Source organism: Notolabrus celidotus, chromosome 7 (genome assembly GCF_009762535.1).
Source record: "Notolabrus celidotus isolate fNotCel1 chromosome 7, fNotCel1.pri, whole genome shotgun sequence".
Lineage (NCBI taxonomy): Eukaryota > Metazoa > Chordata > Actinopteri > Labriformes > Labridae > Notolabrus > Notolabrus celidotus.
The window spans coordinates 23,964,588-23,979,539 of NC_048278.1; the positions used below are offsets into that span (position 1 = coordinate 23,964,588).

At 39.3% G+C, this 14,952-nt stretch overlaps 1 protein-coding gene across 2 annotated transcripts; it reads left to right on the plus strand.

Annotated features, from left to right (window-relative positions):
• Window positions 1-219: 219 nt before the first annotated feature.
• LOC117816564 (WW domain-binding protein 1-like) lies at window positions 220-12,504 on the plus strand. 2 transcript variants are annotated; one of them, XM_034688895.1, is made up of 6 exons: window positions 220-609; window positions 4,117-4,161; window positions 4,557-4,601; window positions 5,280-5,427; window positions 5,900-6,061; window positions 7,051-12,504. In XM_034688895.1, the coding sequence occupies exons 2-6, from the start codon at window positions 4,117-4,119 to the stop codon at window positions 7,383-7,385; spliced, it is 735 nt and encodes a 244-aa protein (XP_034544786.1). In that variant the 5' UTR covers window positions 220-609; the 3' UTR covers window positions 7,386-12,504. The 2 variants fall into 2 exon arrangements, with proteins under 2 accessions (XP_034544786.1, XP_034544787.1); XM_034688896.1 differs by lacking the exon at window positions 4,557-4,601.
• The last annotated feature ends 2,448 nt before the right edge of the window (window positions 12,505-14,952 follow it).

Consider the following 14,952-nt stretch of genomic DNA (forward strand, 5'->3'; position numbering starts at 1 on the left):
CCAAGAAAAGCGCTATATAAATCCTATGAATTATTATTATTATTAACAGCGGCCAAAAACAGAAAAGTGCGGTTTTACGCTTCGCTGTGATTAATGGAGCCACGGTGTGCGAGTAGACCCGAGCCGAGGCTGCCCATGTGCGGCTGTTGCTGGGAGCTCCGGCCAATCAAAGCCGCAGCACTCCCATACAAGTACTTTGTGGGCTGGGGAAGCATGACATCATGCTCAGCTCCGACCCTCTCTGCGAAAACAAAGAGTAAAACATCTTCAGAACACACTACAGAAATAGACGACGACTTGAAAGCCGTCATCACTGTGATAATATGCGTTCTCATCCATAAATCAAATCGGGTGTCAGAACCTAGTTCCCCTGTCTGTGTGTGTGCAGCGGAGTCTGGGAGGGGCGTCTGTCCGTCCGTCTGTCCGTCCGTCCGGGCAATGGCGGATGAGGTGGCCACCGTATCTGTGGAGTGGGACAGCGGTGATGGGGGCTTAGCAGAATAACTCCTCTTTCTGCATTCGTCTGGTTCTCTGTTTAGCTTGGTGTTCAGCTCTCGCCATGGATCCAGAGAAAACGCTGACGTTCTGCTCGGGCTGAAGGCTGAGGAGGTAACACACTGACTGCACAGCCTTCCTTTGATACAAACACTGCTTCCAACAGCTGGGCTTCACTTATCCTGCGGAGCAACATGCTTTCCTCGGCCTGTGTAGTTGTTGACAAACAATGACCTCAACTAGCTCTACACTCATCTGTCATGTCATTCTTTCATCCTGAATCGACACATCTTTTTTTGACATATTTGCGGTGACAATAGGTGCACTTTTGCAGCACTGCAGCAAATGTTTTGTGACCTGTTAAGTCAGTCATCTGTGGTTTCTGTTTGCTTTTATGCAAAGGCTGCTTGTGGCTGTGAAGTTGATGCAAAATTGTGACAATGAGTTGAAGAGGTGTGAACCTTCAAAACACAGCAAAATGTAGGCTACAGAAGAATATGCTAATATTTAAAAATGTTTAAAAAATGTACTTTGATTTAATATATTGTTGATTTAGAGGGGTACCAATCACTATGAGTAATTAATCTCTAAATGAATGCCTTTATATATTATATATCATATTTATATATCTATATACTTGAATTCAGTAGAAGTGTGACTTGTTGACTTATTTTATGAACAGAAAATAAGATTTTATGTTCAGTCCGGTTTTAAGATAGCCTGTGTTTCAGCACCAAAGATTTCACTCTAATATATGCTGGCATGATTACAAGAGCTTTTGCTGCCAGACACTTAAAGCATTATAAATCCAATGTACAGAAGCTTGTCCAACAGAAGAACAGCACACTGCTGATTCAGTACAATGCCAACTCAATACTGAAGATTATGTTTCCTTCTTTCAAGTCTGCTGTTGTATGAAAGTTTTAGTGTTTGTACCACAATCTCTATTTGAAGGGCTTCACTTTTGAACAAAATATTTTCTGTCTCAGAATCATTCTGATAATTAAATCTCTAACACACATATGATAACAGTTTCCACACCTGTAACATGGCATTGTTGTGGGGCTTGAGTCAGTCTTGTGTGTTGTTTAACGACCTGCAGCCTTTCACTGACAGCTTCCCCATGATTTTCCATCCACGTAATCATTTAGGAGGGTTTTCAGGATACAGATAAAGACAATCAGATATGCATCAATCTTGTTTCCTGTCATCTAGCCCAGGGTTTCTGGAGGTGTTAGTGGCACTGCTGTTGAAAAGTGTGAGTCCCCAGAGCAGGAAATCATTTGTGGTTAGTTGGTGGTCTCTGGGGAAGTCTGGATGATCTCTTTACAGTCAAATGCGAGTACTCTGTTCTGTGTGGTGGGCTTACCACAGGAACTCAACTACCCTCTATCCCCGCTTGAGTCTGTTTTTTATGAGATCTAGAAACTTACCATGGAACCACCTGAGGTTTTACTTGATTTGTTCAATATGGAGCATGATTTATAGGTCTTTTCCATTTCCAAATACTTCCTGGTTAATGCTGATCCAAAACAAAAAACTAGTATGCTTGATATCTTATTTATCTGATTTTATTTGTTAGAAAGTAAATTTAAAATAGCAAAAATGAAATCATCTTGGATCAAACAGATACACTGCTGTAAGGATGCCTCTAATGAACAGAGATAGTCTTATAACATGGCGCTTGAATATCGCATATGAATTTTGTTGCCATAGAAAAGGGTCTGTGACAAGATAATTTCTAAAGCTGTTTACCTGCTTAGATTTGTGTTTTTGACATAATTCCTTATTTACATTTTATTTTAGCTGGTTTGAGACTTTGAATCAAGCAAAAGTTTGCCAAAGAAATGTTTTAAAATTTCTATCAACCAATCAATCTTTTTTTTGTATAGCGCCAATCACCAACATATGTTATCTCAAGACACTTTTACAAACATAGATGGCCTAGACCAAACTCTATGTTAAATTATTGACAAAAACCCAACACCAAGACAGGGTAAGACTCCTATCTCATCTTAATCCACCATGAGCATTGCACCTCGCAGTATTTAGCTAGTTACAGTGGCAAGGAAAAACTTCCTTTTAACAGGCAGAAACCTCGAGCAGAACCAGACTCATGTTAGACAGGCCATCTGCCGAGACCAAGCATATTTTTTATATCAAAGGTTGACATAAAAAATAGCATTTTGGTATCTGCACATATGTGTTTTACAAACACCCAGCTACAACGGCACTGCTTGAGAAAATCATGTCGTGTTGGTGCCGCCCACAACAAGATTGATTTGTTTTTGCAGAAACTTTTCTGATTATCCTTGGGTCGATACAACTTTTCCACCAAAGGAAAAGTTGTAGGGAATGAATTGTATGAACAATTTTTATGCATACCTTAGTGAAAAAGTGAATGAGATGCAAATATCCACCAAGTGCCTATAACTTTTGGACAGTGTGTGGAGTGAGTTGCTAGTTGAAAACGTTGCTCACTTCTTACTTTGTAAATTGACAGTAGCTGTAATCCTGAACCTGTTATGTGTGCACTTGCATGAACACACTTACACAACAGTCTGGGGCCAGCATTGTTCCCCATGCTGACTGCATAATCAGAAGCCAGTTGTTAACAAAAGAGGTCTCATTTACATGGCTGCAAAGCTGTGAGCCCCCAGTGTGCCCACATTGTTTTTGACAGTGGGCCCACATCCAGCAGCTGACACACACACACACACACAGGCTTTTTTTTTTACTCACAGTGTGGCTGCATGACATTTACAGAAGCGTGAGTGACACCCTACATTTTTAACTCTGCACTGGGATAGAAAAGCATTTGGGTTGGGTAAATGTACGTATTGTATTATTAGAAGGTAATATCATCACATGGCCATTCAATAATTCTGCCTATATAATGGTGCTTATGTGGTACATATTTGAGAATGCTTACTCAATTTAAAAACTTTGTTAGCAGATGTATATTTATACATTTTATAATTTGCATATTTTGTTTCTCAAATGTCAAATATTGCTGTTTTCCTGCGTTTTTTTGTAGGTTATTTGAATTGAATTTTTGGGGGGTTTCATTGTCATCAGACAAGTTCAACATTTCGACATGCCTCTTTGGACTTCTGGAATACATGTAGCGCAATTTTTCTTTTTTGATGAAGTTTTGTAAACTAAGCATTTCATCTCTAAATCAGGAAAAAGAACTCAACCAGCAAAAGAAGAGGTGATAATAGCTGCTGGTTTTAAACTATCACCAGCTTTGAGGTCTGCCTTTTGCATACATGCAAACATCTGAAATAAGGAGACGAGGAAGGGAGAGAGGTTTCAGAATTGGTGCCTTCTGTCTGCTATCATGACCCACAAGGGAGAAATCAGTTTGTTAAAAAGCCATTGCCCTTCCCATCTCCTTCAAAAGCCAAGAGTGTCAGGCACCCAGAGTCTCCAGACCAGAACAAGAGACCTTAGAGGACCTTTTTAGTCATGCTAGATTGACATCGGCAGTATAGCTAGTTTTAATGAACCATGTCCCCTCGTCAGTTTAAACATACAGTGCCAAGTTGTTTCCTTTTCTTTGACTTTCTCTCCTTCCTGCTCCATCTCAGTCACTGGACCCTTTGTATCTTTCAACAGATGACCATGTCCCTGCAGGGGCTGGATGGGACTGAAACTGCCACGGTAGGAAACTCGACCTTCAACCACAACTAAACATTTCATACCACTGGATAATACAAAGCATTGTCCACATGAGGAAAAAGCCTCTGAGCGTAACCACAGTGGTTGCTATGGCAATCCATAATTATTTGCTAGCAGATCTCAGTCTCGTGTGGTAACTATGTACATAACAGATTTAGAAACCTCTTCTTCTGAGTTATTATTGTGGTTTGCTGGTTTGTCTGATTTTATTAGGACTCTTCTTCCCAAGCATTGAAATATGACAGCTTTTCACCAGAGTGCTGAACATTTAATAAGAAACGTCTTGGTTAAGTTCTTCACTCTTTCTTGCACTGACCTTGCTAATTACTAAGATGCAGCTGTAGAATTCACAGAGGTCATTTCATTTCTTCTTTTAGGTGTCTGTTTCTCAGAAGGAGGCTGACGTGAGAACAGTGAATAAGGTTAGAGGCTAATTTTGCACATTCAGCCTGTTGCTTACAGAAAACACACCGCCATCCAACAAACTAACAAAAACAACCTGTGCATTATGTAATTTTCACAGCCAAACAGCAGACAGATTAAGTTAGTGGACATAGTGTATCTTTTGTAGACTTTAGAACGATGATTCAACTTGTTTTTAAAAGTTAAACAGCAAGATATTAGTTACATAGCTTGATGGAAACTAATACAGACCGTAAATCTTTTGGGAGTGAACATCAGGCCTACATCTGTATCAATATGTATGATACTGTTTACATTTAGGTATGTTTGATGTCAGATTTTAATGCCAGAGTTCCATGCATCACAACCTCATATGTTCACTTAAAACCTGTCTCTCATGAAACATGGGAGGATCAGAACTGGATCAGAAAGCTCGGAAACATTTGTATTATTATTTTCTGTGAAGCGACTTTGAATACCAAGAAAAGGGCTCTACAAAACCTATCAATTATTATTATTATTGTTATTAAAACCTCTTTCAAAACACAGAGTTAGACTTTTAAGTCAATATTATCATGGTAAGCTAAACTTTAGGGGTCAAGACCAAACTCTCACACTCCTGTGAACGCTACAGCCATTCCACCATCATCAACATTTCTTTGCAGTTCTTAAATGTAATGCTGTGTTTTGACCACTAGGTGGTGAAGCATCATCCAGGTTCTGCTAGTCGGCCTGTCGTCAGTCCCAAGTACTGCCCTGGAGTAAACAACAATCCAGGTTACCTGTGTGAGACTGGACACTGCTGTGGAGAGACGGGCTGCTGTACCTACTATTATGAACTCTGGTGTGAGTCCACTGACTGATTCTCATTTGAAGGTTTTATAGCATATCTGGGGTTGCTGTGTGATTGGATGTCTAATGATTTGACTACGGCTGGAACATGCCAACAGTCTGGTGTGTATGAAAATAATCTTAAAAGAGAAACCAAACAGGATGTGGTCCACCTTATTTCACCTCATTTGGTTAATAAGACATATTTACGTACAGTCTTACAGTGCATTTTCCAAAAACACATTAAACCTCAAACATACCATCAAGATTTCTTTTCAAATACACATGCCTGATGGTCTAATGAACGGCAGTAAAGCTAGGAAGTATTTCACAAATCTTAACAGCATCCCAAACAGCAATAGTTGTTGTTTTACATCAGTGTTTTGCACTCTGTAGTCGCTCAGATAACGGAGCAAATTTGTTATTGTACATTTTCCAATCAAAAAAGCTTAAGGCTCATTGTGGGTTAATTTCCTGTTTTCTGCAGGGTTCTGGCTGCTGTGGACAATTCTGATCCTCTTCAGCTGTTTTTGTGCTTACCGCCACCGTCGAGCCAAGCTGAGGATCCAGCAGCAGCAGAGACAGAGGGAGATCAACCTGATCGCCTATAATGGAGCCTGCAACTACCCTTCCTCAATGCTGGACCTCAGTACGTCTGTATATCTAATGCAACACCTAGACATAGCACAACTCTGAAACTTTAACAATGATATGTATCATTTCAGCAGTGTAGGAAGACACTGAAGTTATGTTGGATATCTCCGACACCTGAAAGTGTGTCACTGTATTTGTATGTTCTATGTTCTTAATAAGATAAGAAAGACACACAGCAATCAAAATAAGTACACAAGCAAGAGCATTAGATTGCTTTACATCAGCATTAATACATACAGTATAATGATGGCTGTTTATATCCAGTTCCAAGCTGTAACTCTGAACTTAACTTGGTGCTGTCCATGTTGAGTAAGTTAGCAATATATGTAGCCAGATTAAATGAGAGCCAGCCTCTCTGGACTCTCGACTTAGTCCCAACAGACCCAGCGTATCCTCCAGTCTTCTTCCTGCTATCTTTTTACAATAACATTTATGCTTTTGGGAAAACCTGTGTGTAAATAAGGCTATCGTAACTGCATGACACCATGCAGAACATGTGGTGCTGTTTGCACATGCTTGAACCTTAAAATCACCCACAGACTGATCAACTCAATTCAAACAACATTACATCATTTTTAATAAACTTCAGTGTTTACCTAGCATGTGTAAGTCACTCCCAGAACTTTTAGTTGTCCACATCCTGTTTGTTGTACTAAGCCTTAAACCCATTTCTTGCTACCATAGATGTTCAGTATACCTTTGAGAACAGATCACAAAAACACTGTTTGATTTTCATAAAGGAGGTCATTTATTTTGACAGCACATGTAACTTTTATAAAAATGTTTGTTTTGCACTATGCTAAGTTACACCTGGAATGGTTGGTGGTGTGGTCTGGGATTTATGCTAAATGAACTATGTTAATCTTAATAAGGACACGTGACACACCATGTGGTTCGCTGCATAAGGATTATACATCATATTGTATCACATGTTTTATTCAGTCTCATATTTCATCTCATTTGTCGACCCCTTTTCTCTCTCAGGTTTTCTGGCTTCCTTTAAGTTGCCCTCCTATGAGGAGGTGGCAGCTCAGCCCACTACCCCTCCTCCGCCTTACAGCTCCGTCTTTGCCCTGCAGGGAGGTTCCATGGGGGGTCCCAGCTCCTCTTACCTCCATCATCACCACCTTCGTCACCCCTGTCCTCCCTACCTGGGCCCTGGCCCTGGTCCAAGTGGCCTGACCTCCTCCCAAAGCTCCGACAACTACACCAGCTGCTCCTGCGAGTCGTGCTCCCTCACTTCCCCCTCCAGCACCTCCTTCTCCGTCCAGGTGACGGATGAGACGTACGACAGCAGCCACATGACCACCGCCCAGTGAAGCAGGAGGTGACTTCACTGTCATTCCGAGAATTGGGGCCCATTTTGCGCCAACTCCTTCCCCGTCACCTCCGCCTCAAGTTCCACCCGATGTGATACCTATCGTCACTCCAGATGTTGTTCCTGTACAAAGACAGTCATCCAATGGCAACACAGGCGTCTCATCTTTGGCTCCACCGCTTTCTCTTTCTTTACACTCTCGTCCTTCTCACCCTTCTCGTCTCCCGCTCTCCCCTCTTATCCTGTTATCTTCCCTCCCTCCTGGTCAAGTCCATCCTCTCGTCTTCTCAGACCCACTTGGAGCTATGGCTGTTCCAAAGGTTAAAGAAAAGGCCTCCCCTTGTGGTCTAATCCCAAGGTCCACCGTGTCTCCCCCGACACAGGCTCTCCTGTCCTCAAATGTGGCTGCTTTCATACAGTCCAACAGCAAAGAGGGGCAGAAGCAAGATGAGGAGGAGGAGGAAGAAGAAGATGACGAGGAGGATCACTTCCGCCATCGCCGGCTGACAGGGGACTCCGGCATTGAGGTGTGTCGCTGCCATGTGAAGAGAGAAGTGGACGAGGAAGTGCAGAAGGGGAGTTTTGGCAAAGGAGGGAAGGAGGCTGTGAAGGAAGTGGAGAGAGCAGGTGTGCTGCATGACAGTGTTGACTGTTCTCTCCAAAGGAAGGCTGTTAAGTCGCCAATGCTCGACGGTTCCTCATCCTCCAGTGTAACGAAGAAGACAGGCGAGGCCTTCATCACTATGGAGACATCATAAGCCTACGGCGCGAGAGATGAAGAAGTGGAAAAGGTGAGATGTTATCAGCATCCTCGTAGATCAAGACTAGTAAGTGAAAAGTTGAATCACTGAAGAAAAGTCTTGCAGGTTTTGAGCAGAGGGACAGGATGAGGGATGTACTCTCTTGATCTCTGTTCTATTTCAAAGGAGAAAGTTTAAGAGAGGCCGGTATCTGAATGACCTTGCAGAGTTGATTTATTTGAGAGGAAGGCATATCTTTTTCTCTAAATTGAGGGAAATTATATTTTCTCTTTCTCTGCCTCCTTTTACTCCACATGCGTACCAAAATAATTTCCAGATCAGCTGTTCTATAAATTCCAACACATCCCATTCATTAACTTTTCATCTTTCCTCACACAACATGGTAGAAAGAGCATTGAAAATTGGTGGTTCCCAACCTTGGGATCAGGACCTATCAAAGGAGGGGGGAGATAAGTCAGAAGTGTGATGTGATTATTAACAATATATAATAAGACATACAGTTATTTTATTTTCTAAAAACAATACATATGGTCAAATTTGCTTATGTTTCTCTTATCTTTTCTGGTATTTTAAAGAAAAATCCTCAGAGGCCAAGATCATATGTGAACATCAAATCCTCTTTTAAGAAGTCATACCACAAAAATGTTGTTTCCTCATAGTGCGTATTACTCCAATCATCCTACACTGTTTGATCTGCACCTATATAAATGAGTAAGACTTAATAATTTCCTGACATCTTCTTGTCTTGATAAACAATCTGTCTTATACATTCTTGGAGTACTATATGAGGTTGACTTTCATTTTCAGAGGAGCAGCTCTAGCATTTATGTCTGGGTCACGTTAGGTGACCTTATTTATCTCTACCTTTTGAAAAAGTCAACAACTATTGAACATTTGGTTCAATGACACAAGACTTACCTGCGACTTTTTCTTATGTGTGGTGAGTTTTTGCTTTCACCAGCTTTACCACTTTGTTGATCAGAGGAAATCGTACGAAAAGGCAACTATTATAGCTGATTAACAAAGTGTCTGTTTTATACATTGTGTCTTATGTTGCTCCATATAGAAAAGCGGGGGCATACATACATTGATATTAGAAGTGTTGGTGGCAAAGCTTTACGATGGTTTATTATTTCAGACTGTTACATGATTATACTGTTTAATTAAATGACTGTTTGACTTTGGATCTAACATGCTCGGACATGTTCCTGGTCGATCATTGCCATGTTTGCAAGGCAATGTAAAACTGATTCCTCTATGGACAGACTGTTGAGTTTCTATAAGGCAGATACTTTAATCTTAATCTCATCGTCGATAATGAATGTAAACGGTTATGCATTGCAACAAACAAATATATATACTCATATTGTTAGTGGGGAATTTTTATAGCATGTTGCTTAACCGAAAACCTCCAGAGAGTGTCCGAAAATGCAGCAAGGGAATACAATCTGCCATGTGTGGGATTTGAGCAGACACTTTGAATTTAAGTGCCCATTGTGATGTCTGTCTGATTCCAGTAATGCTTGTGAAATATCATAGGTGTAAATGTACAAAAAGATGGTTTAAAGTCACACTAAGAGTAATGCTTCTTTTATTATCGCTGTGGCTAGACATTTTGTCACTTCAGAGACTGTTGTCTTTAGATGTGTCCTGATTGGTCCGTTATTGTGTGTAAACCAGTTTGTCCATTGATGTATCGTTGTTCCGTGTCTGTCTTTAGAGACTAGCCTCTGCCTCAGTGTGGGGGGGATTGTGAGGTTGATACCCTAGATTGTTGCTCTGTACATCCTTTGATTAGATCAAGGTTGTTGATCCTGGTCTAAGCATTAGGAAAAGCACACAATGTACTCTTTAATCCTAAGTACAGAATGTGCCGAGGCTTCAAACAGAAAGAGGAAGAGAGAAGGTCTCAAATCACGTTTTTGTACGTTTGTCTTGCCGTAGATATTACAAGACAAATGTTGCTGCCGAGGGCCATTTTCTTATATCCTCTGCTCTGTGTAAAGCCGACTCCATTGTCAGATGCATGAAAGGGAAAGCTTTTAGATCACTTATAGTTTTATGGGCACAAAGGTAGCCTCATCTTAGCTCAAAATCATTTTATTTGCCAGAAAAATGGTTTGTTTGAGTGCAGCTTTAATCAGGAGCGTGAACAGGTTTGTGGTGCAGTTTTGGCTTCGTCATGAAGGTTATCTGAGACACACTTTTCAAAGCTCACAGGTGTGTGTCTGAGGTGAGTGGTCACTGGCATAGACTGCATCCTCTGAACATATCAGAACAAAAATCCTTCTGACTAGTGTACTTTTATTTGCTTTTGACTTGAGAGCTGCTTTCCTCTCATCGGTTGGAGCTATAATGTGGGCTGGTCAAAGTATACGGTGCCTAGATTTTCTTTAAGGCATTCTGTAGTTTAATGCTGCTATGTGAGAGAGTGTGTTTGTGTGTGTATTCTGTAAATTGTGTATATTTGTACATTAAATGGTTTCACATTTTCTAGCAGTGCTTAGCAGTCTGTTTCTCAAATATAAACAGCAAATAGTTCATGTGATCTTTGCAAAAATAGTATTTAGCAATAGTATTCACACTCTTTCCTTACTCTAGTTGACGCTGGTTGATAGGAAATTAGCTGTTGTAAAAAAAAAGAAGACATTTACCTCTTTATATCCGATCCGTGGGCTGTGCTGGGCTGAGGCCCTTGATTGTACATAGCAGCAATTTAAAAGCCTTTGGCTCGTGTTTCTCCTAAGTGCAAACTCAGATTATTTGGTTTGAACCTGTAGCCCCTGTTTGTGCCGCTCTTCTGTTACTATTACATTCAAACTAAGCATCTATGTTTCTGAATACTATATAACAGAATATCCTTAATCCACCTTTTAATCTTTTCTGAAAGTATTTCAATATTCTCAAGAAAAGTTTCCAATGTTGTTACTGTGTTTTCTTTTAAACCCCAAAGATGGCGGCAAGATTGTGAATGGAATCATTCTTATTAAGGTTGATTTCTCTTGAATTATAAAATGTGTCTTTTGTAGCATAAATTATATTGCTTTTCTTCCTTTTATAATGAAAACTACTCTCTTTTTTTATTTAAGTACTATTTGAATATTTGTTTGAAAATTAAGACACATTCATTCTTAATCTGGTCCTGCATATATTTGCTCTATCTTGTTAGTTTGACATTGTTTGGTTCAAGACTCACAGCGATCAACAACATCCTTTTGCTCTGCTCATTAATTGGAAATATTCTGCATATAAATCCAAATCTAAACCTAGGACAAAGGAAGTATTTTTATCTTGCAGAAGACTAAATCCTTTTTTATTTTTAAATATTGTCTGGTATTTGTTTATTAGAAGAGCTAACATTAAGCCCCTGGGATTGAATATGGCACAAACAGGGACTAGTTTAATTCCAACTCTAATTTCAAATGGAAGCCAAACTGATCTGAGTTCAGTGTATATAGAAGTAGTTCAACTTTATTTTGCCTAGTCAGCAGCTAGTATGTACAGACAAAACGCCCAAACTCTACCCTCATTGTTACTGAAGGCCAATGCCTGATATAAGACTGTTACCTCGCAGAGTTTTGACTGTAAAAAGGACTGTTTACTTCTGCTTATCAAGATAGTATTTATTCTATATTTGTACTGACTTGATTTTGTAATGCCAAGAATTTAAAAAGTCAAAAATAAACACAGAGCCCACATTAGTACAACTGAACTTGTTTGCCAGGAATAAAACAAAACATGAAACCCTGTCGATTCAGGATTACTGAAGACTGTTTGTCTCCCAGGAGACAAAGCGTTCTCCTTTTCCTCCTGCAGCTACAAGACAGCAGGGTTTATACGAGTATCTGTATGTGATTCTTTGTGGAATAGTTCAGATTAATATTGCTACAACTGTGGTGTTCCTTTAGGGTATACTTGTGTATTTTTACCTGCAGCTCTTACTGTGTTGTACGCATGTGTGAGAGAGTTACCGTCAGCCGTATTGTCGTGACGTCAAATCATTGTTGCTTATTATCAGGCCAAAGTTGATCGTTGTTAAACTGATATTTGTCAATATGAATATTCAAACATTTATATGTCATCATGAATATCAAGTCACTTTTGTACCTTGGTTTAAAGCAAAAGGGAATTCTGATGTAAAATCCAAACAAAGCTATGCTCTGACATTTGAAACATTTCTTTGGTTGCTGAATCCTGGTGCTTTTTTTTCTCAGACAAGTGGATTTCTATTTTTTAGATTGCATTTAAGTTTTTTCCATTGATGCTCATTTGTAATATATGTTGGGGCCAGATAACTGAGCTACTTTATTTGACAGAAACTGTGGATTTTGTGTCAAAATAAATAAGTGCGACTAGAAACATGTCTCTGGTTTTATTAACATCATACGCATCTGTCTTTGTAGTTTCCTGCATGAGGGACAAGCGATATTCTGCTTTGAAATACAGCAATTTAGGCAGGAATATGCCACCCACACATGAGTAGATGTCCCTGTGACTCAGGATGAATCATCAGGCACCCTGTGATCAAGTCTTGTCAACAGCACTGTGTATCAGGACAAACACAACATTCAGCAGACCTAATCAATAACTTCTCCACCAAGTTTGAATTTGAAAAGACATACTCTGTCTGACTTAAAAGTCGATGAGTTTATTTTAAGTGACCAAGCGCAAGCAAGTAAGCAACTAATGCAATACTGCAGTTAATTTTTTTTTTATTGGTAGGCACTCCATTCCTTTTCATCAAAACTACATAACAAATGAATGGGCCAATAGACTACCAATAGGATAACCAGCTTGTGATCGAACAGTGCCAAAATTATGAAGAAAAAATCATCATAAATATCAGGGAAGGAAAAGTCCAAGATATGTCCCATTAAAAACACAAGTGGAAATGCTGAATCAGTATTTCCACTTAACAGTAGTGGACAAAGTACACAGGTTAATTACTTGAGTCAAAGTATAGATCCTGCTTGTCAAACATTACTTTAATACAAGTGAAAGTTGTTCCATCAAGTTATTACTTGAGTTAAAGTACTGAAGTACTTGCTTTTAAAAATATGTAAGTATTCAAAGTACTTTTAAAAATACCTCAAAACTTATTTTCACAAAGCATGGGTGCAGTCAAGAATGGATGGTTATACATTCAGCTACGTTATGTTTATCTAGAAAACATTATTTCATAACTAAAAAGTACACCATGAAATATAAACTAAGTTACTACAAGCACAGACAAGTTTAAAATTTTCATCTGGAATAAAACCAGTGTGTTAGCTACAGACCTCGACATGCTTTCTCAGGTTAGATGTCGATTTTTGTAGGCTGTGATTTAGTTTGTGTGTAATCAGAGATTTACAACAATACGAATCATTCTTCATTTCAGTAACCTCAAACATGGGCTTTAAATATGGCCCTTGTGCTCAGGTAGAGAATCATTATCCTTCTCGGGCCATCGCAATCATTACCACAACTAAATGAACGGACTGATCTGAATAAAGTTTGCTCTGCATTTGCTCTATGCTCAACCGAGGTACAGCTACACCATTGAGACAAACCAAACACAAGTACATGAACAGTTTAGGGTCTTTGGGATCTGATTCCAGAAAATAAAATAAAATTCATCAGCTGACTTCAAAGCAAAGTAGTGCGTAACTAGAGCATTGACAAAAAATTAGTGGAGTCAAAATTATGTTATTTGTCCTTCAAATGTAGTGAAGTAAAGGTAATAAGTTTCCCTCAAAAAATGACACTCAAGTAAAGTACAGATACTCGAAAAAAAGTTCTTAAGTACAGTACTCAAGTAAATTTACTTTGTTACTGTCCACCACTGCCACTTAATAATACAGGCCTATTGTTACCCTGGTTTACTCTGTATGGACAGAAAAGCCCCAGAAAGACGTGATTGTTGTCTGATATTGTTGAAAATTTGTGTTAGATATCAGAAAGAAAGAGTGATGGTCTCCTTAGTTCCATCCATTTGTGCAAGTTTGATTTGTTAGGCTTAGAGAGACATTGTGAGGCAATAAAACAGCAGCCAGAAGCTCCTGTGGAAGATATAAAACAATGTTAAACAAGGTAATGTCCAAACAAGTATTAGTATGTAGGGATTATATAGGTGGCTGACACTAATAAAAACCATGAGTTCTTGAATACCTGCCTCACTGGAACCAAGCAGTACACGTTTGCAGCACCGTCTGGTGGTGAGAATGTATAAGACAAAAATAAAACACATCAATGTGAATGTTAAAGGTTGCTCAACAGCATGACCAAAATGTCCCCCTTAAAATAAGAAATAACCATGTCGTTATTTTTCTTGCCCATGATGACCTTTATTAATAGAAGACAGTATTGAGCTGACAGGAAATGAGGCAAAGAGGTTGAGATTATGATCCAAACTAAATACATTTTCATGGGATTCAAAGAAAATCTGAGCTTTTGGGTAAATCTTCCCTATTTCTTGCAAAAAGAAATACATATTCAAGAGTTATGAGGACAAAGAAATCCAGAACAAACAAAGCAAACAGGTGAGCAGTATAATTTCATAACGTTGGATTACCTCCAAAATACCTCATAGCATTATGAAATGTAGGCCACTGCAATATTTAGATAGAGCAGAATGTTTATTAAAGCTGCTGTGAGGAACTTTTGGTTTGTATCGATTCTAACGGCCCCTTGTGGACAAATTGATACCTCTTGTCTCTTGTTCCGTACATGCAAAATTAGTGTCTTCAGATAACAACCTCACCCTGCTGTCTTTTAACATTTAGATTTATCACACAGTGATTATTTGCAATGAAAACAGCCAAAAAA

Coding starts and splice junctions, on each gene's coding strand:
- LOC117816564 (XM_034688895.1), top strand. CDS start 4,117: ATGACCATGTCCCTGCAGGGGCTGGATGGGACTGAAACTGCCACG. Junction 4,602..5,279: donor ACGTGAGAACAGTGAATAAG/GTTAGAGGCTAA, acceptor TTTGACCACTAG/GTGGTGAAGCATCATCCAGG. Junction 5,428..5,899: donor CTACTATTATGAACTCTGGT/GTGAGTCCACTG, acceptor TGTTTTCTGCAG/GGTTCTGGCTGCTGTGGACA.